Here is a 25044-nt window from a genome sequence, read left to right as displayed (position 1 = left end):
AACATCTTTTTTAGCTTGCACTCAAGGGGTTTTAACCCTGGGACCACAGATTCTCCCTCCCCGAAGTTGTCTGTGGATTATCTATCCATATATTTATGGGGTCCATGAACTTGGATGGTATAAAAATTCCATCTATAATTTCATGAACCTCTAGCTAAAATTTAGCATTTCCTTTAATTATTTAAATACATTGTTCTGAGAAGTTTATAGGCTATACCATACTGAGAAGGGTCCATCATACAAATAATAATAATAGCTGAAAGCCCCTGCTCTAACTCTATGATTCTGCCATCTTTAAAGTGAAAAGTTCTTAGCATAAATAGGAATTAGGTATATTGAAATACCTATACATTGCTTCTCATCACCCAGGGATGCTGAATGTGCCAGGCATCAAAGCCCAGGAATGAAAAAGTGGGCTTTTACTTGCTTCTGGTCCATGGGCTACTAAAAGTCCCACAGTTACCATTCCTTTGGTTTCTAATCCAGTTAAATAAATCCAATCCAATAATCATTTGTTAATCACTTAAGATGTACCAAGGACTGTACAAATTGCTGGAAATACAATTAATAAAAGGACAGTCCCTGCTCTCAAGGAGTTTACAATCTAATGGGGGTGGGGGGAAGACAGTATACAAGAAGAGGGCGGAAAGGTGGGTGAGACACCAGGAAGTACCCAGAATTGAGGGGCCTCTTTATTCTGTGAAGTCAAAACTAGGCAGAATAGAATGCAAAGTGGAATGAATATGAGTCCGGTTTCTGCCCTCTATAAAGGAAGGCAGTGGAAGGAATTTGGTACTCTGTCCTATAGCCCTCCAGACATGGAGCAGAGGAGACTGAGGTAGGTGATATCAATCAAGATTTGAGTTAGCAGCATAGTGGTGAGTTTTAAAGTGATGAGCTTATCCTGGGAGGGGCTACTTGTTCCAGGCAGAGCAGCAGATGAAAAGTGGAGCTCTATCATGCCCCTGGGCTCCTGGATTTCTTTGGTCAGCTCAGTGCCCCACGCTAGTAACCCCAACTCCCAAACCCATTCCCTGTGCTGATGGAAGGATTGTAGGGAGGTCGAGTAAATCTTTAGTTACTTCCTTCCTCACATACCTTTTCCCTATCTTCTTACTTAGTGAAAATGTCTTATTTGCAGCATTGAAGATTTTTCATGTTCTAGCTACCTGATCCTTGGGCTTGTGGCATCTTATAAATGAGTAGAAGAGATTTTTGTGTTAAGAGAGGAAAGAAATGATATATTTTTCAGTGCTTTTAATATCTATATATTTCTCATTCTTTTGAAGACATGTGGACCCCTGTGGGCCCAGCAGTGTGGAAGTCAATATTATGCGACTGGCATCTGTTCTGACATTAGTACCAGTTTCCAGCTCCTCAACAGCTTTTCACCTGCAGTTCAGAGTAAGGCATGCAAGCACAACTATTGCGGACAATGAATTAAATTTGAGGGAGGGCATAGTAAAATTGATTTAAGATCTATCCTTCTCCTTTTTTAAGTGTAATGTCTTTGTGGACCCTAAGACTTGCCCCAGCTCTGTAAATCTCAGTTCCATCAAATTGACTCTCTTTTCCTTTCCTGTTTTAGCCTGCCCATCTTTCATTGATGTCGTGGTTGTATGTGACGAATCAAACAGCATTTATCCCTGGAGTGCAGTGAAGAATTTTTTGGTCAAATTTGTGCAAGGCCTGGATATAGGTCCTGCCAAGACTCAGGTAAGGGCACTAATAAGAAGAATGTGAACCTTCTGTGCTGACTAGGTCTTCTGAGGTCGCAGCCTCAGTCAAGTCTTTGCCAGCTGTTAAGCTGACTGACCCAATACAGTATATCATGCTGCCTCACAGGAAAGTCACTGTGGAGAATCAACTCTTTGTGATCCCATTTGGGGTTTTCTTGGCAAAGATACTGTAGAAGTTTGCCATTTTCTTCTCCAGTTCATTTTACAGATGAGGAAACTGAGACAAACAGGGTTAAGTAACTTGCCCAGGGTCACACAACTACTAAGTGTCTGAAACTGGATTTGAACTCATATCTTCCTGATTCTAGATCTGGTACTCTATCCACTGTGTCACCTAGCTGCCCACCACTACTAGACATATTTATTATCATTTACCTTAACTGTTTCTACTATTAGCCTCCTAATAGGTCTTCCTAACTTCACTCTCTCCCACTATAAGATGATCTGGTAAATGTCTGGTTACATCACTTCTCTGCTCAAAAACTGTTTCTTTCAAATAAAGTTTGTCATCTTAACCCTGGCGTTCAAAACTTTCACTTTCCAGCTTTCTCCGTTTCTTTCTTCTATCCATTCTAAGCTCTATCCAGACTTGATTACTTGTCAAACCCCGCTCTTTCCTATGAGTCCATCCTCTCAATATAACCGCCGAAATTCTCTTAACTGTCCTTTAAGACCAAAAGCCTGCCACCTTGTGTATAAGACTTTCTGATTCTTCCAGTTAGTAATGACTTTTGTTTTCATTATCAAAAATGAGATAATATTTGTAAAGCACTTATCATCATGCCTGGCACATAGTAGACAGTAAATAAATGTTTATTCCCTTAATATGCCTCACAAAGAAAATTTTGTTTATACCTTTGCCAATGTACTTCCCAGGTAACAGTTTGTATAACATATGTGTATAAGTATGTATGTATATGTAATATCTATGTGTGATATCTCCCTAGTACCTTTGCATGAGGGTGGATAGTGTATCATATCTAAACTTTTTATCCTTCTATCATGCCCCTTCTCTCCTATACATCTCATATATTATTCTTTAAATGATGCATATTTTTTAATTTGAATCGGGTAACTCTTAATAGGAAGCTATGTGGCACAGTGAATAGAGTGCCAGGCAATCTTTTTTTTTTTTTTGCTTTTTGGAGTGGGGAAGGCATGGCAATTGGGGTTAAGTGACTTGCCCAAGGTCACACGGCTAGTAAGTATTAAGTGTCTGAGGCTGGATTTTGAACTCAGATCCTCCTGACTCCAGGGCTGGTGCTTTGTTCACTGCACCACCTAGCTGCCCCTTGATAGGAAATCTTAACTATTGAGTCTTCTGTACCTCAACTTACATACCTCTTATCCATCATTTGGGATAATATAGCAACATTCTTTAATTTTCCATAAAACCTAATTCACTGAAATTTTGAAAGGAAGCATTTCTTTTTAGTATTCTGATTGATGAACAGATCTCTGTACTTCATATCCATGCCTTTTATGATGTTGTATTGACTGTGTGTGTATATATACATATCCACTTGGATTTCTTGTTTCCATAATGAAAAGGTCTCTCTCTTTATGAAGCACTTTCCCATGTTCACAATCATTTTAGAAGTCTTTTTTCTTCTTTGTCTCTAGTTCTATTATATATAATCAAAGTGTGTCACTTTCAGGGGCAGCTACATGGCGCAGTGAATAGAGCAGTGGCCCTGGAGTCAGGAGGACCTGAGTTCAAATCCGGCCTCAGACACTTAACACAGACACACAGACACACAGACACACACAAAACTAGCTGTGTGACCTTGGACAAGTCACTTAACCCCAATTGCTCTCCAAAAAGAAAAAAAAAAGTGTGTCACTTTCCTAGGCCAAACACTGCTTCACTGAACTGACAGACTCTGAGGGAAACTTTTGTTTAAAATAGCAGAAATATTGGTTTAAGAATAGAATAACTGGTATTTTAGAGAGTATGGTGTAATAGATAGAGATGTGGCTTTGAAACAAAGAAGGCTAGAATTCAGATTCCACCCTGACATATACTAGCTGTGTGACCCTAAGTTAGACACTTAATTTTTCCATGTTCTTTTTTTTTTTTCCATGTTACTTAAGACGTTAAGTTGCAGAGAAGGTAATCATCTACATTGATGGAAGGAGTTTCCTCACCTGAAAGTTCCCTATACCAATGAAAGCATCCCTAGATTACCATTAAATGCCCTTTTGTGTTTAACAGGAGTAATTATTTAGCAAAAAACTTCCATTTTTCTCTTCTTTTAATATACTTTCTATTTTTTTCAAGGTGGGACTAATTCAATATGGAAATTATCCACGAGTTGTATTCAACATGAGTACTTTTAAGACAAAAGAAGAAATGGTTAAAGCAACATCCCAAACAACCCAACATGGTGGAGATCTTACTAATACTTTCAAAGCAATTCAGTTTGCCAGGTAGGAGTCATCCTGAATTCCTCACTGTCTCTTACCCTCTGATATCTGAGCTGTTGACAAGGCCTACTGATTTTACCTTTGCAACATCTCTGGAATATGCCTCCTCTTCTTCTGTGATGCTGCCACCACACTGGTAAAGGCACTCATCACCTCATGCCTTGATTATTGCAGTAGCCTAATGGAGGGTCTTCTTGCCTCAAGTCTCTCCCCACTCCAATCCATCTTTCATTTGACCACTAAAGTGATTTTCCTAAAACACTGGTCTGGTCATGTCACCACCACCCCCCTACTCAATAAACTCCTCTGTTCCCTCCAGGAGTAAATATAAAGTGCTCTCTCTGTTTGGCATTCAAAGTCCTTCATGGGCTAATCCTCTTCCACTTTTCCAGTCTTCTTACACCTGACTCCCTTCCACATACTCTAGCCTCTTGGCTATTCCATAAACAAGATGTTCCATCTCTCAGTTATAAGTATTTTCTTTGGCATGTCTCTCATGACTCGAACGTTCTCCCTCCTCCAGTCTAACTACTACTGACCTTTGCTTTCTTTAAGTCCCAGTGAAATTTCCACCTTCTACGGGAAGCCTTCCCTAGCCCTCCTTAATTCCACTGCTTTTCTATTTATCCTGCATATAGCTTGCCTCTATAAATCTGTTTGCATGTTCACTCCCCCATTAGATTGCAAGCTCCTTGATAACAAGAAATTTTTTTGTCTCTTTTTATATCCATGTTCAGCACCTTCTTTTGGTATTAGAATTAGCACAATGCCTGGAATATAGTAGGTGTTTAATAAATGTTTATTGATTGATATTCAGAGGCTAATTCTTAGACAAGGCAAAAAAGCAAAGGGATCAAAGAAATAGAAAAATGGTAAAGGAATATCAGAACATAAGTTCTTACATATTTCCTTTAATTAGTTAAGGTAATACATTGAAGTAGACATGCAGGGGAGAATGTAAGTTCACAGTATAAGAAACTAGTTGTTTGAGTACATTTAGAGGATTTACTGTTTTTTTTTAAATGTCTACCCTAGGGTCTTATTAAAATTAAAAGGGCTATGAATAGTCTAATTAAAACTACAGAGGAAAAGCTAACTTGTAATTAGATATTTTCCTTAATCTGATTAAAAATAGAATAGGTGCTGTTTTTCAGTGATACAAAGAGTTAATTTATCAGGATCACTGTTATGATTCCACTGTCAACTCAAGGTTTTTGTTTTAACTAAAATCTTAATTTACTGAATTGGGGGTTATCATTATTGCTGTTTGTTGCCAAGTGCTCTAGAATTCATCAAGTATGTATAAATTGCACAAGTTTTCATTCATACCTATATATAAAACCTTTCTAACACCCCAGATTGACAGGTTCCTTGATCTTTTTAGGCCCAGTGGACATCCATCTTCAGTGTCTTGGACTTAAGAAATTTCATACTCTGACAGCCTTGTGCTTTTCTACCTCCATCTGGTGATGTTTTTTAGCCACATCAGAAAATCTGCTTTTCTCTCCCCCCTTCCTATTCAGCTCTCTTCTCTTGGTCCATTTTCATCTTAGCTTCATTTGCTTCTCTATCCTTTTTGGATTCTTATTATCTGTCATTTCAGTGACACTTTTAATTACCCCTAAAAGTCATTCATTCAGTCCCTATACCCAGTCCTATGTAATGTTCCTTAATCAATTAGCCTTGCTTTCTTCTTCTCCGCTGTTTCTTTTTCTACCCTACTTAAAGCCCTTTTAAGGTTATACTGTCCTTCTTTATTCCCTTCTAAAGTTTGAAATTACTGTGCTATTTTTGCCTTTTTTTATAACCAAATGTCTGGGGAAAGGCTATCCCCATTTCTTTATTCAATTTCTCCAGTACCTAGTCACTCCTTAGTTGTTGTATCTCTTTGGCATACAGCTTTCAGTCCCAAGGATAAATTCTTCAGGAAATTACGTTCTTGAATGTCACCAGTAACCTCCCCCCAATCACCAAATTCAGAGTTTTTTTCAAACTCATCATCCTTCTTGACCTCTTTGAGGCAGTTAACATTGTTGATAATTCTCTCCTTGAAATAATAACAATTATGTAATATTTTTTTTCATGGCAACTCAAAGGTCTTAAGTATTTGCTGGTCTAAGTATTCCCATTTTATAAGGGAGAAAACTGAAGCTTAAAATGTGAAAATTATTTGGGCACAGTCATATAACTCGTAAGTATTGAAAATGAGACATAAATTCAGGTACTCCAAGTATAGTAGTATTACTTGATAGAATAATGGCCATTCATTCAGGAATACATGAGTTCAAATTTGACCTTAGAGCCTTTCTATCTTTGTGATCCTGGGCAAGTCACTTAACCTCCGCCTGCCTCAGTTTCCTCAGCTATACAATGGGGATAATAATGGCACCTACCTTCCAGAGTTGTTGTGAGGATAAAATGTGATAATATTTGTGAAGTGCTAAGCAGCGCTTAGCACACAGGAAGTACTCAATAAATGCTTCTCCCTCCATAATACACACGTCTTTTCTTCTTCTTTGATTTCCTTGAGATGGAACTTTGCTGGTTTTCCTCTTACTTACCTGACAACCCCTTTGTCTCCTTTGTTAGAGACAAAATATCTCCCCCAACCTCTTACCAAAAAAAAAAAAAAAGAACAATAATGCTTAGAGTCAGTAGCTCATGGACCAGGGCACATTACACCAGGATTGCCGTGCTGATTGAAGGACCATACCACCTGCCACTTAGGAAGCAGAAACAGATTTCTTTGGACAGCTCTGTGTACCCACCCACACCTGCCAGAGGAGTCCTTGAGTGTCCATGGGCCATCTTCATCCTTCGCCTTGCTTTCTGATATTACTTATAATAATCCTTCTTGGTTTGCTTATATAGCTCCCACTACAATGAAATAGCAGGAAATGTCCCAGACTATGACAAGTTGACCTCACACTATCTACAGTGACCATTTCCAGGGATGGGTGACTAGGCTAAATATAGACCAGTGGGCATATCGGCCATCACAAACCAGATGGATCGAATGAAGCTTCCCTTCTCCCCACCCCCAAACTTCTTGACTATGTTTTACAATCAGAGATTAGATGATTTTTACCTTGGTTAAAAATGTCATCATTGCTCAAAAAAGGAATCATTTTTTAGACTGTATGTGGGTGAAATCTGATGTTTAATACAAAAATGGCTGTAGAAAATGGAATACCATGCTTTTATGACCACATACACCACAATGCATTCCTAAATTTATGAAGAGAATTGGAATCCAATTAAAATGCATGCATTGCATGTTATAGACTCTACATCAAGATTGAGGTTAGAAAGCTGAGGTATATCTAAAATGTGTTCACAGAAAGAGTTCTTTCCATTAAGAATAACAGTGTGGTTTAAGTATTTCTTTTCACATATATGCTATATTTTTAATGCCTTCTTAAATGTTCTTTAGCAAATACCCAGTTAGACCTATATCCCTTATTTTAGAGAATGTGTTACAAAAAATATTCTGTGAAACTCATTTTTCTAATGGGAATGCTTCTTCTCCTGGTGACTTCCATTATAGAATTGTACTCATTTATCAGTAAGTACAATTGATTGAGTTTAAAACTTGAAGTGAAGGTTTCTTTGTAGCGTGGCGAGTACTGTATTAGTAGGAACACTTTTGTAGCCTTTTCATAACTTTTTCCTAACTAATGTCTCTCATCATCTTGTACCTGCACTGTTGCAATAGCTGGCTGGTTGGTCTCCCTGCCTCATCTTTTCCCATTCTGCTATATTTTTCCCACAGCTGCCAATGTGATCTTCTGAAAATACAGGTCTGATCATGTCATCCTCCTACTCAATAAACTCCGGTGGCTTTCTATTTATTCAGGATCAATTATAAATAAATGCTCTACTTGGATTTGAAGCCTATCAACTAGGTGGCAAAGTGGATAGAGTGCTGGGCCTGGAGCCAGGAAGGCCTGAGTTAAAATCCTACCTCAGAAACTTACTTGCTATGTGACTTAACTTCTTTGCCTTAGCTTCCTCAAATGTAACAATAATGGCATTGGCCTCCCGGGTGTTATGAGGATCAAGTGATATAACATTTGTAAAAACATTTAGAATAACATCTGGCACATCATTTGTTCAATCATTTTCAGTCATGTCCAATTCTTTGTGACCCCATTTTGGGTTTTCTTGGCAGAGATACTGTAGTAGTTTACCATTTCCTTCTCCAGCTCATTTTACAGATGGCAAACTGAAGCAAACAAGATTAAAATACTTGCCCATGGTCACATAGCTAGTAAAGTCTGAGGTCAGATTTGAACTCAGGTCTTCCTGACTACAGGCCCAGCTTTCTATCCACTGCATCTCATAGCTGCCCAGTATCTGACCCAAAAGGTCATTGATAAATGTTTGTCCCCTTCTCTTTTCCTCCTTTACAGCCTGGCCCCTCTTATGCCTTACTTGCTGCCACACACCCTGTGATCCAGTGATGCTGGCCTTCTTGTCGCTCCTTGAACAACGCCCTCTGTCTCTAGACTCTGGGCTTTTTCGCTGGCTTTTCCCCCATGCCTAGAATGCCTCTCCTCATATCTGCCTTCCAATTAATCTTCTAGGAGAAGCCTTCCTGATCCCTCTGAAGGTTAATGCCTTCCCTCTGTTGATTATCTACATTTTATCCGGCATTTATTTTGTTTGTATGTAGTTCTTTCCATATTGTCTTTCCCATTAGACTGTTAACTCCTTTAGAGAAGGGACTGTCTTTTGCCTTTCTTTGTACCTTGATGACTTAGCACAGTGCCTGGCACACAGTAGACATTTAATAAATACTTATCGACTGACTATCATTAGCTTCTTGGTCCTACTCATTATCAAATTAGAATATATTCTACTATGTCTGGTAATCATCTGACCACCTTCGTTTCCCTTTTCTCCTTTTGTCTGTGTATTTAGGATATCTAATAAAATTGTACAGAGATAGGACCAGCCTTATGGTAAAGAAGGCATGTGCTCAAGTCTTCATTTAGCTTAGATTTAAATGGGTGGTCCTGCACAAGTTTTTTTTTTTTGAGGGGGAAAGGCAGGGCAGTTGGAGTTAAGTGACTTGTCCAAGGTCACATGGCTAGTAAGTGTTAAGTGTCTGAGGTTGGATTTGAATTCAGGTCCTCCTGACTCTAGAGATGGTACTCTAGTCACTGCACCACCTAGCTGTCCCCTGTACAAGTTTCTTAACCTCTCAGTCTCTCAGACCTCTCTCTATAAGACCTAAAACTTACTGATTGTCATAGATAAGCATTGACAGGGGCAGGGAAGAGGGGGGATTCCCACACTAGGGAATTTCCCACAAGTTGAAATCACAAGTCGGGACAAAATAAATACATGAGTTGCAGAGTCATACTTTGTCAGGTGGGGCAGCCATTCATTCCTTTATTTTAAAAAATACTTCTTGAGCATTTCCTATTTACAATTTTGCTATGCTCAGTAAGGAATATAAATATGAATAAGATATAGTCTCCATTTTCAAGAACCTTACAATTCTGCTATTTCAATTAAAAAAATATTAATCAACCCATCAGTTAAGTATTACAAACTTCCTATGTGCCAGACACTGTGCTAAGCAGTAGGAATATAAAGAAAAAGCAGTAACAGTCTCTGCCCTAAAGAATCTTGCATTCTTGTGGGGGAGAGACCATATATATAAATTGCTACATACAAGATATATACAGAGTAGATAGAAAGTAACTGTTGATGGAAAGGCACTTGTCGGGGGCGGGAGAGCAGGCAAGAGAGGACCAGAAAGACCTCCTGGAATAGATAAGTGGTTGGACTGAATTTTAAGGAAGCCAGGTATTCTAAACAGTGGATTTATTTAGCCACTGTGGTCCTAGTCAAATTACTTACCATCTACATTCCTCTGGTACCTCTCTGTGACTTTCAACCCCAGAGGAATTGAATAGTGAAAAGAGATCCTCCATTCGGTGTTTCCCATGCTAATAAGCACAGATCCACCCCAAAACAAAACAGTGCAATGTGTGAAGCACCATACAAGGAGAGGTGAGACACTGGTCTCTGTTATAAAGGGACCTGTGTTTCAGAAGGAAGTAACAAAATATATGATACAAGATATATCTCAGTAAAATTCTTTGCCAATTTTGTAAATAAAATTTCTGGAGAGTGATAAATATTATACTGTTAAACTATTTCTTGAAGGTATTAATCATTTCAGAAAATAGTTGTAACATGTCATTGAATATTTGTGGAATTTTTTTCATTGTGTAGCCATTCTAAGGAAGGCTATTTTTAATGAGATGAGGCCCTATTTAGAAGGATGACTAAAATTAGTTTGATGCAGTTCCAGATTTCACTAACTTGATTTTTCTCTGTATTCATTGGTAAAAATCAGCCTTAGAAAGGACCAAAATAGTAATAATGGTGCCTAACTGATTCTTACCTATCTTTATGACTGAATTTCTTCCCATCAGTTTGCCTTGTTCCCTTTGTTCAAAGTAGTTGCATGTTAAAGAAGGAAGGTCATATCAAATGTTGAACTGACTTTACTAAACTTGTTTTTATCCATTTTATGTTAGTGACAAGTTCTGTATCTGAGATCCATAGAGACCTTTCTTCTTTATCTTTTAAATTAATTTAGTAATAGGCAGACAAAGAGCTCTATGTAAGGCTGAGAGTTTGTCATGTTCCTGTGGAATTCCTGTTTTATTGAATCTTTGTCTGCTCCAGGATGTATTTATCAAGGTCATTTCTAACATTTGTTAGCAGAAGCATGCTTTTTCTCACCAGTTAAATGAAATATAAAATAATCTCTGTAAAATCTTTTATATGTGTTGCTTTTAACTGGTTATTGAGTGAGAAATAAATATTTTTTATTTTTAAAATTAATACTACTTGTAAAGATAATTCGAAGGAATTTTGTGTGAAAATTTGTCTTTTAAACTTATCACAAGTGTAAATTAACTTATTAGCATTTGTAAAAGATTTTTATGATTATAAAATATTAGCATTTAAATAATTAGTGAGTTTAATGATAATAATTCACACTTAAATAACACTTTAAAGATCACAAAGTACTTACAACATCTCCTTTACATAGTCAGATCAAATGTCTTATTCATTTTACAGATGTGGAAATAGGCTTCATTGTCAAACAGCTAATGTACAAAGACATCTGAACCCAGATCTCCTGACTACTAGGCCAATGTTCTTTCCACTGTACCATACTGTCCAGGAGAAGCAATAACATATGAAAAAATCTATTTTTTCACTTTTGTATATATACTAATAGAAAACATGTGGGTATATAGTAATGCTCTTAGGAAGAAAAAGTCACCATGCTTTAAGATGCTTTTAAGATGTGTTATATGAATCCATTAATATATTTATAGTTTCAACATGGTTTCATATTCAACTATAGGTCTACATATTAGGCCTCTTTTTGCCTAACTTTTTTCATGTTTTGGTGGTTCCAGAGAATTTGCTTATTCTGAAGCTTCTGGTGGACGACCTAGTGCTACCAAAGTTATGGTGGTTGTGACAGATGGTGAATCTCATGATGGCTCAATGCTGGAAAAAGTTATTAGTCAATGCAATGAAGACAACATACTTAGATTTGGCATAGCAGTAAGTAACTTTTTAAAAATGTCCTCTTCAACTCTGAAATGATATGATTTTCTTTTAATTTTGCAGAATTGTTGATCATTGTAGTTGATTCTTATTTCCCTTTAGAAAAATCACCAGTATTTCAACATGTGTGTTTATATGATCAACAAAGTTTCATTCAAAAGCCTTTCTATCCCAGTAGCATTGAATAAACATTAAAACCTCTGTAGTCGATTCTACTCACTTATGTTTTTTTCAACATCAATGTGTAGAATTAGACCTCTTCACATTCTGCCTTAAAAAATATGCTCCTTAGTTGTGAACTGATCCAAACATTCTGGAGAGCAATTTGGAACTATGCGCAAAGAGCTATAAAACTGTGCATACCCTTTGCTTCAGCAATGATATTGCTAGGTCTACATCCCAGAGACATAAAAAAAGGAAAAGGACCTATTTGCACAAAAATATTCAAAGCAGCTCTTTTTGTGGCGGCTGAGAATTGGAAATTGAAGGGATGCCTATCAGTTGGGGAAATGACTAAATAAGCTGTGGTATACGATTGTGTTGGAATATTATTATACTATAAAAATGTCAAACAGGATGATTTCAGAACATCCTGGAAAGACTTACAGGAACTGATGCAAAGTAAAGTGAACAGAACCAGGAGAATGTTGTACACAGTAATAGCAAGAACTGTGAATGACTTAGCTATTCTTAGAAATACAGTGATCCAAGACAATCCCAAAGAACTAATGATAAAGCATCCTATCCATCTCCAGAGAAAGAACTGATATTAATTGAATATGGACCTAAGCATGCTATTTTTCTTTCTTTCTTCCTTTTCACTTGAGTCTTCTTGTACAAAATGACTAACATGGAAAAGTTTTACATGATTGAATTGCTTTCTGTCTCTGGGAGGGAGGAGGAGATGGAGGGAAAGATAGAATTTGGAACTCAAAACTTTTTTTTTAAATGTTAAAAAGTTGTTTTAACATGTAATTGGGGGAAATATAAAATATTATATATAATTTTTTTAAAAGCTCCTTAAAAAAGACTGCTGTATGCTTCAACCATGAAGTCATTATAGCAGTCGTGCAGGTTGGTTATTTGAAGCTTGTAATATAATTTTCTTTAGAAACAATGTTAGTATAGGAGTGTGTATTCTCAGACCAGGTCACAAAACCCTAGTTAACCCATAATACAATGGAAATTAAATAGTAAGAGGACCAAACTATATCTTTTAATATTGTTTCTATGAGAAAATATGTATTCAGGCTTCCTTAGTTGTTCTCCCTTCTAATAGGAGAGCTCTAGTGAAGGCATGGGGGAGGCTACCTAAGTTATACAGGGTGAGTACAAGGAAGGGGCTTGGTGAGGGCTGTAACAACTGGAAATGAGCAGAAGCTCTAGTTGTTTTTAAGTCAGATATTTGAAGTAGGAGACTCCATGGATATTCAGTCAATCTATCAGTCAATAACATAAAATAATTGTAAGGTGAAGGTGTTGTTGTTCAGTCATTTTTCATTCATGTACAACTCTTCATGACCCCATTTGGGTTTTCTTGGCAAAGATATTGGAGTGGTTTGCCATTTCCTTCTCCATCTCATTTTACAGATGAGGAAAATGAAGCAAAGAGGGTTAGGTGACTTGCCTAGGGTCACACAATTAATAAATATCTAAAGTTAGATTTGAATTCACAAAGAATCTTCCTTTCTCCAGGTCTGGCACTCTATCTGCTATAGCACCTAGCTGCCTTGTAACAAGGTAGTAAATACAAAAGAGTTGAGTATGTAGAATAGTAATAGCTTTAGGGATCAGGAAAGGCATTTAGTGGGAAGTAGTGGTTCAGCTGAAGTCTTGAAGGCAGACAAGGTTCTATGGGGCAAAAAGATAAGGAGAGAGTGCATTATAGCCATGGGAGGCAGCTATTTCAAAGGCATAGAGATGGAAGATGGAGTACCATGTGTTTATATTGCTTAGAAACCACTTTGGAAGAGTTTGGAGTAAAAGAAAAGGGGACAGGACACTCTTGGCTTTATGCTTGTTTATGTGCATGTAGGTATGGAAGATAGATATGCCAACTTAAGTCTAATTTTTTCATTTCATTCAGCATCATATGGTTCATCCTTTTACCCTGGTTTTGCTTTATGTTTTCATGTTTGGTAATTATATAAGTGCTTTGAATATCTTAATGTTCATTTTAGTAAAGAACCATGAGACTTTACTTACTTTAAAAGCATCCATTTATTTCGTTTATTGATTGCATACAAATAAACAGTCTTCTCTTTGCCTTGTTTCCCAAATTTGCAAAGTGGGGGTGATAATTCTTGCCCTCCACTTACAATTTCCCTTTTGAAAACTAATGTATGAAAAGTACTTTAAGCCTTTCAAGTAAAAAAAGCAGCCTTAGTTACTTACTAAACATAAAACTGCTCTATTCATTCTGTATTTTGAGAATCAAGAGCTTTCTTGTTTAACATTGGAAAGCACAGACAGTAAAACCGAAGAGCAGATCACTCATCTGCCAAAGTGCTGTGATGAGATATTTCTGCTGTTTCCTAAGTTTCATTACTGTCAAGGGGGCAGAGGGTGGTGAGAAGCTAGAGATGTGCTTTGATTCACTTGTCTGTTGAGGGATGTCAAAAAGTTTCACAGGTTGGTCTGAATGTTTGTAGAGGACAGTTAGAATTCAGAGATCACATCTTTTTGTTTTTCTCTCAAACTCTTATCTAGGTTCTTGGATACTTAAATAGAAATGCACTTGACACAAAAAATTTAATAAAAGAAATAAAAGCAATTGCTAGTACTCCAACAGAGAGGTATTTTTTTAATGTTTCTGATGAAGATGCACTCTTGGAAAAGGCTGGGACATTGGGAGAGCGTATTTTCAGCATTGAAGGTATGGTGATGTTTCCAAATATCTTCTCAGTACAATTTCATGGCTAAGCATATCCATTCTGTTATACTGTTTCAGGCAATGAAGTCATTTAAATAAGTCATAATTAGAGCATGGCACTAAGCTTCTTTTCAGTGGTTATTTTTGAGACCCCTAGAATGTACATGGGGGGGATGAAATCCAGATAATTCCCTACAATCAACTCTTAATTTCAATAGCAAATCCTAATTTATTTAGTTTAGTTTAGACATTTTTCAGCCATGTCCAACTCCTTGTGACCCCGTTTGGGGTTTTCTTTGCAAAGATACTAGAATGGTCTGCCATTTCCTTTTCCAGTTAATTTTACAGATGAGGAAACTGAGGCAAACAGGGAAGTAGCTTGCCCAGAGTCACACAGCTAGTAAGTGTCTAAAGTTGGATTTGAACTCAGGTCTTCCTGATTCCAGGTCTAGCCCTCTATTCACTCAGCCACCTAGCTGCCAAATTCTAAATACCAGATTATCAATGAAAATAATAATAGCTAACATTTATATGGCACAAAGCATTTAAACATAGTATCTCACCTGATCATCACCCCACCCTCAAAACCAAACAAATCAACTGCTGTTATAATTCCTACTTTAAACATTAAGAAAATGAGACTCACTTGCCCAGGGTCAGATAGCTGGCCTGACTCCTACTTTACCTCTCTAACCACTGGGCAACCTATCTTTCTTCAAAAAGACACCTTCCCTCTCTTCCCAGAACATTTCTGAGTTGCTTTTCCTTTATCTCAAGCTGATGCATGATGTTAATATTAACTAAGCCAGTGTTAAGTCTTTTAAGATGATGGAGATGACAATCATAAGATAAATTCCAAAGATACAGAGAAATGATTTAGGTATTATTTACATTTGTGGGCTTTCTGTAGCACTGTTCCCTACTATCGACTACAAATTTACATGATCAAGAATTGATTAGACTCATACTATATAAATTGCTGCCTATTCTAGTCAGTATATTTTATTATGGAGTTTGACATGTTTTAGATAAAAAACTTTATTGTACAATGGACTGCGGTAAGGTATATGACAACAGCAAGTTGATTGTTTTAGACTCAAAGATTTTTTTCAAAGGTCACTTTCTCATCTCTATGATATCTTTATGAGACTGATCTTACCCAGTATATTTTATGAACATATGAGAATAGGAGACTTTCAAATATAATTTCTTACAGCTAATTACATCTTTATTTTTAACACCACACAATTGCTTAAACAGTGTAAACAATATAGGGTTCTGCTATTTTTTGTTCATTGATTATAACAAAGCATTTCACTTGGTAGCGCACAATGCATTGTTTGAGGCTCTCCTTTTACCAGTGTCTCCCATGTATATGTTAAGATCATATAAGATTCTGTAGCACTACAAACCACAGAGGCAATGCAGTGACATGCACTGCACTTCATGGAGTGATTCTCTGCTTATCATCATCAATTGAGGCATAAAATAAAGGAGATATCTTTTGTCTCAGAAAGGGTCCTGAGTAGAGTCTAGAGGAAAGAGGGGTGCCTTTTAAAATAGTGAATTCCCTCATATGTTCCTGTTTATAGAAGTTATGCTGATTGTATCAAGTCCCAAAATGTTACACAGCTTCCTTAACAAGCTTGAAAACAACTTACAAGAGGCGATCAACAGTCCACATAGGGAAAACTAAATGCATAAAGAATGACTTTTGTTCATATTATAAGGTGCAGGTAGATAGTCATCTCATTAAGTCTATCAGACCATAGATCTTATTTCTAAGCCTTGCAGATTGACACTGAGTCCAGAATTGAAGAAGCTGGATGACATTTGGGGCACAATTTCAATGATCCCAAGATTTTTATTGATCCTAACATTTTCAGTGATCCCAAGTTCCTCCCTAAAACAGACATCCATATTTTAGACTCTAGTATTCTTTCATTGATGCTATATGAATGTGAATTTTATTGAATACTCCAAAGAATTCTAATACTGAATACTCCAAAGAATCTAAATTGTAGATGACCCAAAAGATTAATGAAGAAATTTATGAGATATAATGAGAGTGCAAGAGCAATGACTTGTGTACAATAAGTGGCCTAAATTTAACTTCCAGGAAATAATGGTGATAAGAGGAGGTAGGTCAACAACATAGTGAGATTAAGGGATGACATATAGATGGCCTGGGTGTTATATTGATGCCCATAGGAGATAGAGAAATCCTCTAGCATACTGACTTGATTGAACATGGACGGAGGTTGCAAAGAATGAAAATGTGTAGGTGGCTTCAATCTGCACTTTAGAGCAAGTACTCATATAAATGAGTTTATGGATCCACTTAAGTCTATTTCCAAAACTTATAGAAGAGTTATTTATTATGATGCATGAAGAACCAGCAATGATGTGGTATTGTATTGCTAATAACAACTTTTGGATAGCATTGAGATATTTCTGAATTGATAAGATTGGCATGAACTTGAATCCCAATTTCTAATGTTTAACTCCAAGCAGCTCTTAGCAGTTTGTAGAATTGAAAATAAAGATACTATCTGCCCAACCCCATATAAAAGGTCACTTAAAATTCAGTGCAGTTTTAAGCTTTAATAACTTATTAAATTAAATGTATTAATATTTACCAATATTCTAAGTGGGCAGAAAGGTAACACCATAGTATACAGGGAGACAGGAAAATTCATCTTCATGAGTTCAAATATGACTTCCAACACTTACTAGCAGTGTGACCCTGGGCAAGTTATTTAACCCTGTTGGCCTCAGTTTCCTCATCTGTAAAATGAACTGAAGGAGATGGCATACCACTCTAACATCTTTTCCAAGAAGATCCTAAATGGGATCATGAAGAGTCAGACATGATTAAAAAATGTCTAAACAAACACTGTTCTATAACTCAAAATTTGGATCTTTCCCACCCAGGTACAAAAGTGATGAGTGACAAAAATCATGACTTTGCTTTTCATCATTCATCATCTTTCTTGAGTTCCCCTTGAAACCACTAAGAACTTCTTCTTGCTTTCTGGAGGGGGGAGGGCAGAGCAGTTGGGGTTAAGTGACTTGCCTGAGGTCACACTGCTAGTAAGTGTTAATTGTCTTAGGCTGGATTTGAACTCAGGTCCTCCTGACTCCAGGGGTTGGTGCTCTATTCACTGTTCCACCTAGCCGCTCCTTGAGAACTTCATTCTTGATCCAAGAAATTTAGCTGAATCAATATTCATGAATCTCCAAAAACACTTTGGAATTCAAAGATCTTTTTTTTCTTTCTTCTGTTCTAATAGGGAATTTCAATTAACTTACTGGTTCAAAAATCTAGAAATTTATCATGTTTTTGGTGAATATAAAATTTAAACAAGGTCATATGACTTAGTGAAGAGGGAAGAGTCAGACCTTGGAGTCAGGAAGCTCAAGTCCTGCCTCTGACACAAACTTGTTGTGTGATCACGGACAAATTGTTCATTCTCTCAGTGCTCTGGGCAGCAGAGGCTGTTAATTTGCTCTGATGGACAGAATTTTCATACCTTAAGTTCTTTACCCTAATGAAATTGCTGGTTCTCTTTCCCCTCTCCCCCATTATAAGTTATGCTCCAAATTGGTGGCAGAAATATCATTAAAAAAAAACTCTTAATTTCTCAGGTACTGTTCAAGGAGGTGATAACTTTCAGATGGAAATGTCACAAGTGGGGTTCAGTGCAGATTACTCTCCTCAAAATGTGAGTATATTTGAAGACCTCTATCATCAAACTCTTCTGGTTTATTTGTTTTTGGTTAAAAATTGATAGTCAACTGTATCCTTCTGATAATGGCTGCACCAACCCATAGTGAAGGAAGTTTTGGGGTAAGGATCCGGCTTTCTAAGTATAGTCTTTTTAATCATCTTGCTCTGTTGCCACCTAATAAATGTGGGATATGACAATGGCTTCCTTCCTCCCCCATCACACCATCACAAGGACTTTCTGTGGGAAAAATGATGATATATGTCAAATATCTTAAGCATGTTAGAACATACATATCATTTTCATTCAAGTAATTGGGATTTCCTATGAAATAGAAATTGGATCACCTAATAAATCATTGGGAAAATACATTAAAAACATAAAGTCTCACTGTCCCTGTCATCAAGTCCTGAATCTCTGGTGTTTTTCTAAGGCATAAAGTAGAAATGGTTTTGAAAAGGTCAAGAGTTAAAACAAATTGAAGCCTGCTCAGGCTGGCATTATTGATCTTAGAACCCAGGGCACCCCAATTGTTTCTTTCTCTTTGCTCAGCTCTGCCTCAATATTTTATTCTCACCAGTATGTGAGGCCATTCCTTAGATAAACCTTTGAAAGAGTTCAGCAAGACAGACATCATCGACCCTATTTAGTTCTTGGCACTTCAGTATTTGGTCTAGGAAATTGTTGTTATATACTTATCTTATTTACATCCTATTTGTTCCAGTTAGATGGGGCTGGGAGGAGGGGAAGTGAGGAAGGGAAAAATAACAGGAGCCACTGCATAATGTCTATGGCAGGAAGCACCCACAAGGAGCCCGTCATCAGGTCGAAACAACAGTTCTTTCTGAAAGAAGCATGGGCCAGCGGGTCTTTAAACCTGTCTCATCCTACCATCCTCTTACTCTAGCTTGCTCCCTTAGAATGGTACTACTGTGTTTCCAAGTTAATCACTTTGGGTTAACTTAAGTTTGGGAGTCAAAGTAACATATTTCTAGGTTTTGTTTATTTTAAGGTTAAAATTAGAGATGCTAAACTTTCAAATACAGTACATAAAGGCTTCCCCATTTAATGATTATGAATTCGTGGTTTGGCATAATTGGCAGTGACAATCTAATTCCTCTCCTCATGACCCAAGATATTCTACTAGTATATTTAGTAGGTAGAGTATCACACCAGAAGTGTCTTTGGTAGCTTCATTTAATAAAAGTCTGCTGGGAAGGAGAAGTGTTGACTTGATAGTTAGGTCAAATACAAGTTAAGAAAGTGATCCACTCAGGAGATAGGTGAGATAGTAAGACACTGCAGTTTAATTTGTGAGGCTGTTTTACTATGTGCTTTTTGTTTGTTTTGAGTATGTGATATCGAAGACTTAATATCTAGCCTTCCCACCCACCTTGTTCATGGGGATTTTATAGTTGGTGAATTCTGTATTCCTGAAGAATGTTGGAACAAATCTTGGTCAATGGAGGGTGTGTCCTATTAGGAAATAGCTCATTATTGTGAACTTACTTATATAATAGATCTGACTGTTCCCTAAAACTTGTTCACGTATACTAAAAGTTTCATTTAACTTGGCTTACCTTTAACAAGAATGTTTAGGCTTGTTTTCTAACACAAATATTACAAAAGTATTCCACTGACTATGCAACCATGACCTTATGTGGGATATTCTTATGTTAACCATTTTCTGTTGAATTCAGACATAGTTTAGCTTAATAATTCACCTAACCTGTGTTTCATAAGTGAACTTTATTATTAATCTTCATTTTATAATCATTTAAAGGGTGTTCTGTCACTGGGTGCAGTTGGGGCATATGCCTGGAGTGGAACAGTCGTCCAGCAGACACCCCATGGATATTCCATCTTTCCTAGACAAGCCTTTGAAAAGGTTTTGCAAGATAGAAATCACAGTTCATATTTAGGTAAGATGTAACATTATTTGGCCCCAGGAAATCTGAAAGTTCATGAAATTGTTTTCTTGTTACTCTTAACTAATTCACCTGCTAACTGTTCTACCATTTTGACTTACTCTCATGAAACTTTTCCTAAATTAACTTACTGGCCCACAAAATAGTCTCCAAAGATGTGTCAACTTTACTTTTGGATCACTCTATTTATCTGTACCTTTTATCTAGCAGTTTGGCTTTATACACTATATTATAAACAATTTGAAGGAATGGAGTATATTGTTGGGGAGGTAGTTAGTCCATTTGGAAGTCTAGTGAGGAGACTCCCTCCACAAATGCAGACTGAGCTATTCTGCAACTTAGAAGCTAAAAGATTTGCCTCGTGTACCAAGAGCAGTTAATTAGCTTACTTGCATCACACATAGGTGTGGGTATAGGTTTGTGTTTGTAATGTTAATGGGATCTAAGATTCATTCCCCCCCTCCCATTAATAGACCTCACATGGAGCTGATTAAAGGAGGTTTGCTTGTGGGAATGCTTTCATACCTTTTGCCAATTTCTAATTAGACACTGAGTCAGGAGGGTTGTGATGCCTTGTTGCTCTGAGAAGTGTATATAGACTCTGAGTTGGTATTTTGCTTTGGGGGCTAGATTATGAGAAGGATCTTGTGATTCCCAGGTTGAGACTCTGAGTGGCTGTAGGTTCAGAACTTCCTGACCACTCAGATATAAAGGCTCTCCACAGTGCTATAGTCTGCTCTAAGTGACTCGGGATCACATGGTTCAGTTTTCAGTGTGAGCATTTAAATATCAGAAAGTCACTACAAATCAGGGCTTAATTTCTATTTTGCTCATTGTCTGGATTTAAGAGAGTGTTAATAATGCAGATTAAACTTAAAATATACTGCATAATTCCCAGAGAACCCAGTTGTAAAACTTTTACCAGTAAACCCCCATATGGCTCTATAAATCTTGCTTGATCTCAGCAGGAGTGCAGTAGAAGGCTCTGGGAACGAACTCATCACCAGGCTGGAGGCCTAGTAACTTGAGGCTAGTAATTCTAATAATAATAGACATATATGCAGCACTTTAAAGTTCATAAAGTGCTCTAATCCATTCATTTGAGCCTCACAATGCCCCTGGTTAAATATAACTAGACTGTATGAGAAACTATTTGAACCCAGGCCTTCGAGACTTTCAGGCTGTACCTCACTATGATATAATGGAATATTGTCTTGTCATTGTTCAATTGTTTTCAGTCATGTCTAACTCTGTGAGCCTGTTTTGGGATTTTCTTGGGAGAGATGTTGGAGTTGTTTGCTATTGTCTTCTCTAGCTCACTTTGCAGATGAGGAAACTGTGGCAAATAGAGTGCCTTGCCCAAGGTCACACAGCTAGTTTCTAAGGTCAAATTTGAACTCAAGTCCTCCTGACTCCAGGCTTCCTGCTCTATCCATTGAGCTACCTGGCTTACCTAGAATATTGTTATGGGACCCCAAAACTTTTCAAGAGCTGCTAGAACATTAAGATCATGATTGCATTGTTGCTTTTTGTGTCCTAAGATGGAAGAATTTATCCCTAGCAATGATTAGAGTGAGTAATATTCGTATACTATCATGGAATTCTTGGACCTTTTGTCCCCATGGGTGTTCATATTAGAGTACTTGAGATGGGAGGACCCATTCCTCCATATTTATGTGTTTATTTTATACCCATATATGACCTACCTTATTCTGTGGTCTCATCCAGAAGCTTTTAAGGTAAGGACTGAAAGATACTTAGTCAATTCCATCTTCCTAACCAACCTGCTCCACTAGTGTCTACCCATTGAGTATGTTCTTGGCACTGTGAGTCCAGAAAAGTTCTGGCAGACTTTCTTGGCAGCATCCCACTACCTAGTACAAATGTTGTTATGGTCAGATGATAAGTGCTCCAAATCTCATTAGAGCCACCTTTCCTTGATTGTCATCTGGCAAGAATTTAGCTCCTCAGGACTCTATATTTAGATGAAGTTTCTTTTAGTTTACTTACATATGTCCCTTTGGATTATTGTGATAATATTTTTGCCTTTTAAAAAATTATTTGATACATTTCTTCTTATTGCAAATGTTTACTGTAAACAAATCTTCACCTAGACCTTATTCTTTTCCTCATAGTCTATTGTTTAGCACAAATTATCGTCAGGAAATTAATCATTATTCTGAATACTTAAAATATGTGTGCTCTCTGGATCATCCCCTGTAATGGTAATGGGAATTTGAAGACCTTCCCTGCCCTTAATAGACCAGATGTAATCACATGGAGCCCATGGTGGGAAGAGCTTGCTGAAAAGGTAGAACAGGAAGGGTGGAGAAGGAAGGAGCAGAGGAGAGCATGAGCAGAGCTGAGAGCAGGCAGAGTGGAGGCAGAACAGCTAGCATTTGTGAGATAAGGCCTGACAGAAAGAAGGCTTGGGGATGTTGGTGTTCACTACATTGGTTATGTGTAGCTACTTCTTGGTTGTTATGATGGATTTGGCTTTCTGGTGTTTGAATAAATGTTTTGGTTCTGTCTTCCATGTGGAGATTCTGTTACATTTTGTGATTCAGAACTATGCCAGCATATTCATAGCCACCATGGGCACTGTGAATATAACAATGGCATTATATTCCCCTGATATCAACAAAATTTTGTTTGCCTGTAAAATTTTATCTTCAATTTTTCTTTTGTTTTCCTTAAAATATGTATATCAGAGTCTTTTCATAGGCATATAGAACTAGATCGGGGTGGGGGGGGGGCATACCCCAGGAGTCATCTAGTTGAACTGCCTCATTTTATAAAGAAATAGAAGTAAGGAGATTGTGACTTTGCCCACATGTAGTAAGTACCAGAAGTAGGATTTGAACCTAGGTTCTCTGACTCAAGAGACAGTGTTCTTTCTACTATACTTTGCAATTCCTTGGCTCCTCATTTTATCTTTTTCTTTTTTGAAATGTCATTTAAAGTATAACTATTTTTACAGATGTTTTCCTTTTTAGTACCTTATGTCTCTCTCTGTCTCTCCCTCTCTCTCTCTCATGTCACTTAGTGCATGGAGATCATATACTATTTGCTTTTCTCTCAGACATCTGACACAATTCTAAGAATGTTTAATTGCTTGTTGTAAAATCACAAACTTTTGATCATGTGGGAATTAAAGTCAAAGTGCCAATTGGGGGAATTCCATTATGTTCATTTTACTGAAAAACTATGGAAATCTCTAATAGATGGCAGGTTGTTTCTAATTGAATTCCTTACTTTTAGTACAATGAGCTTCTGGCACAGGTCACTGAATTTATCCGCACAGAAACCATTCTAAGCATATGAATACAAAAATCTTCTATGTCTATAACTGCTACTCTTCCCCTCCCCCTACCAACAACCTTTTCTAGTGTCTCACAGTTTGGGGGGGAAATTAATTTTAAGTCCATTCAATCTGGCCTCAGCCCTTTTGCTTCAGGTTAAGTAAATTTCATAGACTGATAAAAATGGAAGAAAATTCCAGAAGTCATTACTTGTTAGTTTTGCTTCAAAGCCACCTGTGTGCCAATGACAATGCATCCATTATGCAAACAATAAATGAACTGATAGGAATACAGAGCAAGCCTGTAAATGCAGGCTCAGGAAAAGGAGGAACATTTTACAATTAGTTGTAAATAACATGAGAAGGTAGAGTTTTTCAGGAAAGGAACCAGTTTTCACCAAGATTAGAGACATGGAATTTTGTAAAGATGAGAGAATGTTTTCCAGGTTGGGGTGACAGCATGCTGAAAAGTTGGAATCAATTCACTTTGGCCCAAATCTGGATGTCTGGTTTATTAGGCATAGATAGAGTCCTCACTGGGAAGTTCTCCCAATTGGATAATAAATGAACTTCAAGTTGACCTAGAAAATGTAAAAGCAAACTTTCCATCTATAATAAAGTCAAGACTCTTGGTAACCATGCATTATAACTAAATATTGTTCAATTTTGAGAAACAAATTTAAATGATTGATCAAAACATGACACCTGATGATTTGCTTCATCATTGTCTCAACATGCATTCATTATCTGATAAAACAAACATTCTTCAATCAACAAATGTATCTATTTACTACTTCTAGCTGGCTAACATTTATATAATGTTTAATGTTTGCTAAGTGTTTTATGATTATTATTGCATTTTATCTGGGAGGTGGATGGTATTGTTATGCCCATTTGACAGATGAAGAAACCGAAGCAGGCAGACAGAATGACTTGCCCGTCCAGGGTCAAAAAACTGCTTAGTATCTGAGGCAGGATTTGAACTGACTCCAGTTCCAACGCTATCTACCATACAACCTTGTAGGTTCCTATATATTATATACTGTGCTATCTGCTAGAGATACAAAAATGGGCAAAACAACATGTACGGATATAAGTAAATATACATAATGAATTCACATTAATATAAATGTTATTATTCTATTAGTCTCATTAACAAATAATATTATATAAATAAAACAATAAAACACATGCAAAGTTAATCTGGAAAGGACCTCAGAGGCTGGTCCTCTAGTCCAATGTCCTCCTTTGTTGCTGCATTTACTGAGTATTTGCCCTGTCTTTTTCTTTCCTAGGATATTCTGTGGCAGTTATTTCTGCTGGTAACAGTGTTCATTTTGTTGCGGGTGCTCCCCGGGCAGGTTATACTGGCCAAGTAGTACTGTATAGTGTTAATGCTGATGGTAATGCCACAATCATTCAGTCTCACAGAGGTGATCAG

At 37.2% G+C, this 25044-nt stretch overlaps 1 protein-coding gene across 1 annotated transcript in view; it reads left to right on the top strand.

The window, feature by feature from the left end:
• The window catches only part of ITGA2 (integrin subunit alpha 2), a 166011-nt gene that overhangs the window by 66237 nt on the left and 74730 nt on the right, over nt 1–25044 (top strand). Inside the window, exons 5-12 of the mRNA XM_069095292.1 lie at nt 1290–1404; nt 1589–1716; nt 4021–4169; nt 11621–11771; nt 14484–14649; nt 18295–18371; nt 20158–20296; nt 24899–25044. Of these exons, the coding sequence (XP_068951393.1) occupies nt 1290–1404; nt 1589–1716; nt 4021–4169; nt 11621–11771; nt 14484–14649; nt 18295–18371; nt 20158–20296; nt 24899–25044 (1071 nt within the window). The remainder of the gene's footprint in view (nt 1–1289; nt 1405–1588; nt 1717–4020; nt 4170–11620; nt 11772–14483; nt 14650–18294; nt 18372–20157; nt 20297–24898) is intronic.

Source organism: Petaurus breviceps, unplaced genomic scaffold (genome assembly GCF_028583685.1).
Source record: "Petaurus breviceps papuanus isolate PSGF00001 unplaced genomic scaffold, PetGlider_PUasm1.0 226, whole genome shotgun sequence".
In the NCBI taxonomy this organism is placed as follows: Eukaryota; Metazoa; Chordata; class Mammalia; order Diprotodontia; family Petauridae; genus Petaurus; species Petaurus breviceps.
The sequence above is the reverse complement of the archived record's forward strand: the minus strand, read 5'-3'. Positions and strand labels throughout refer to the sequence as shown.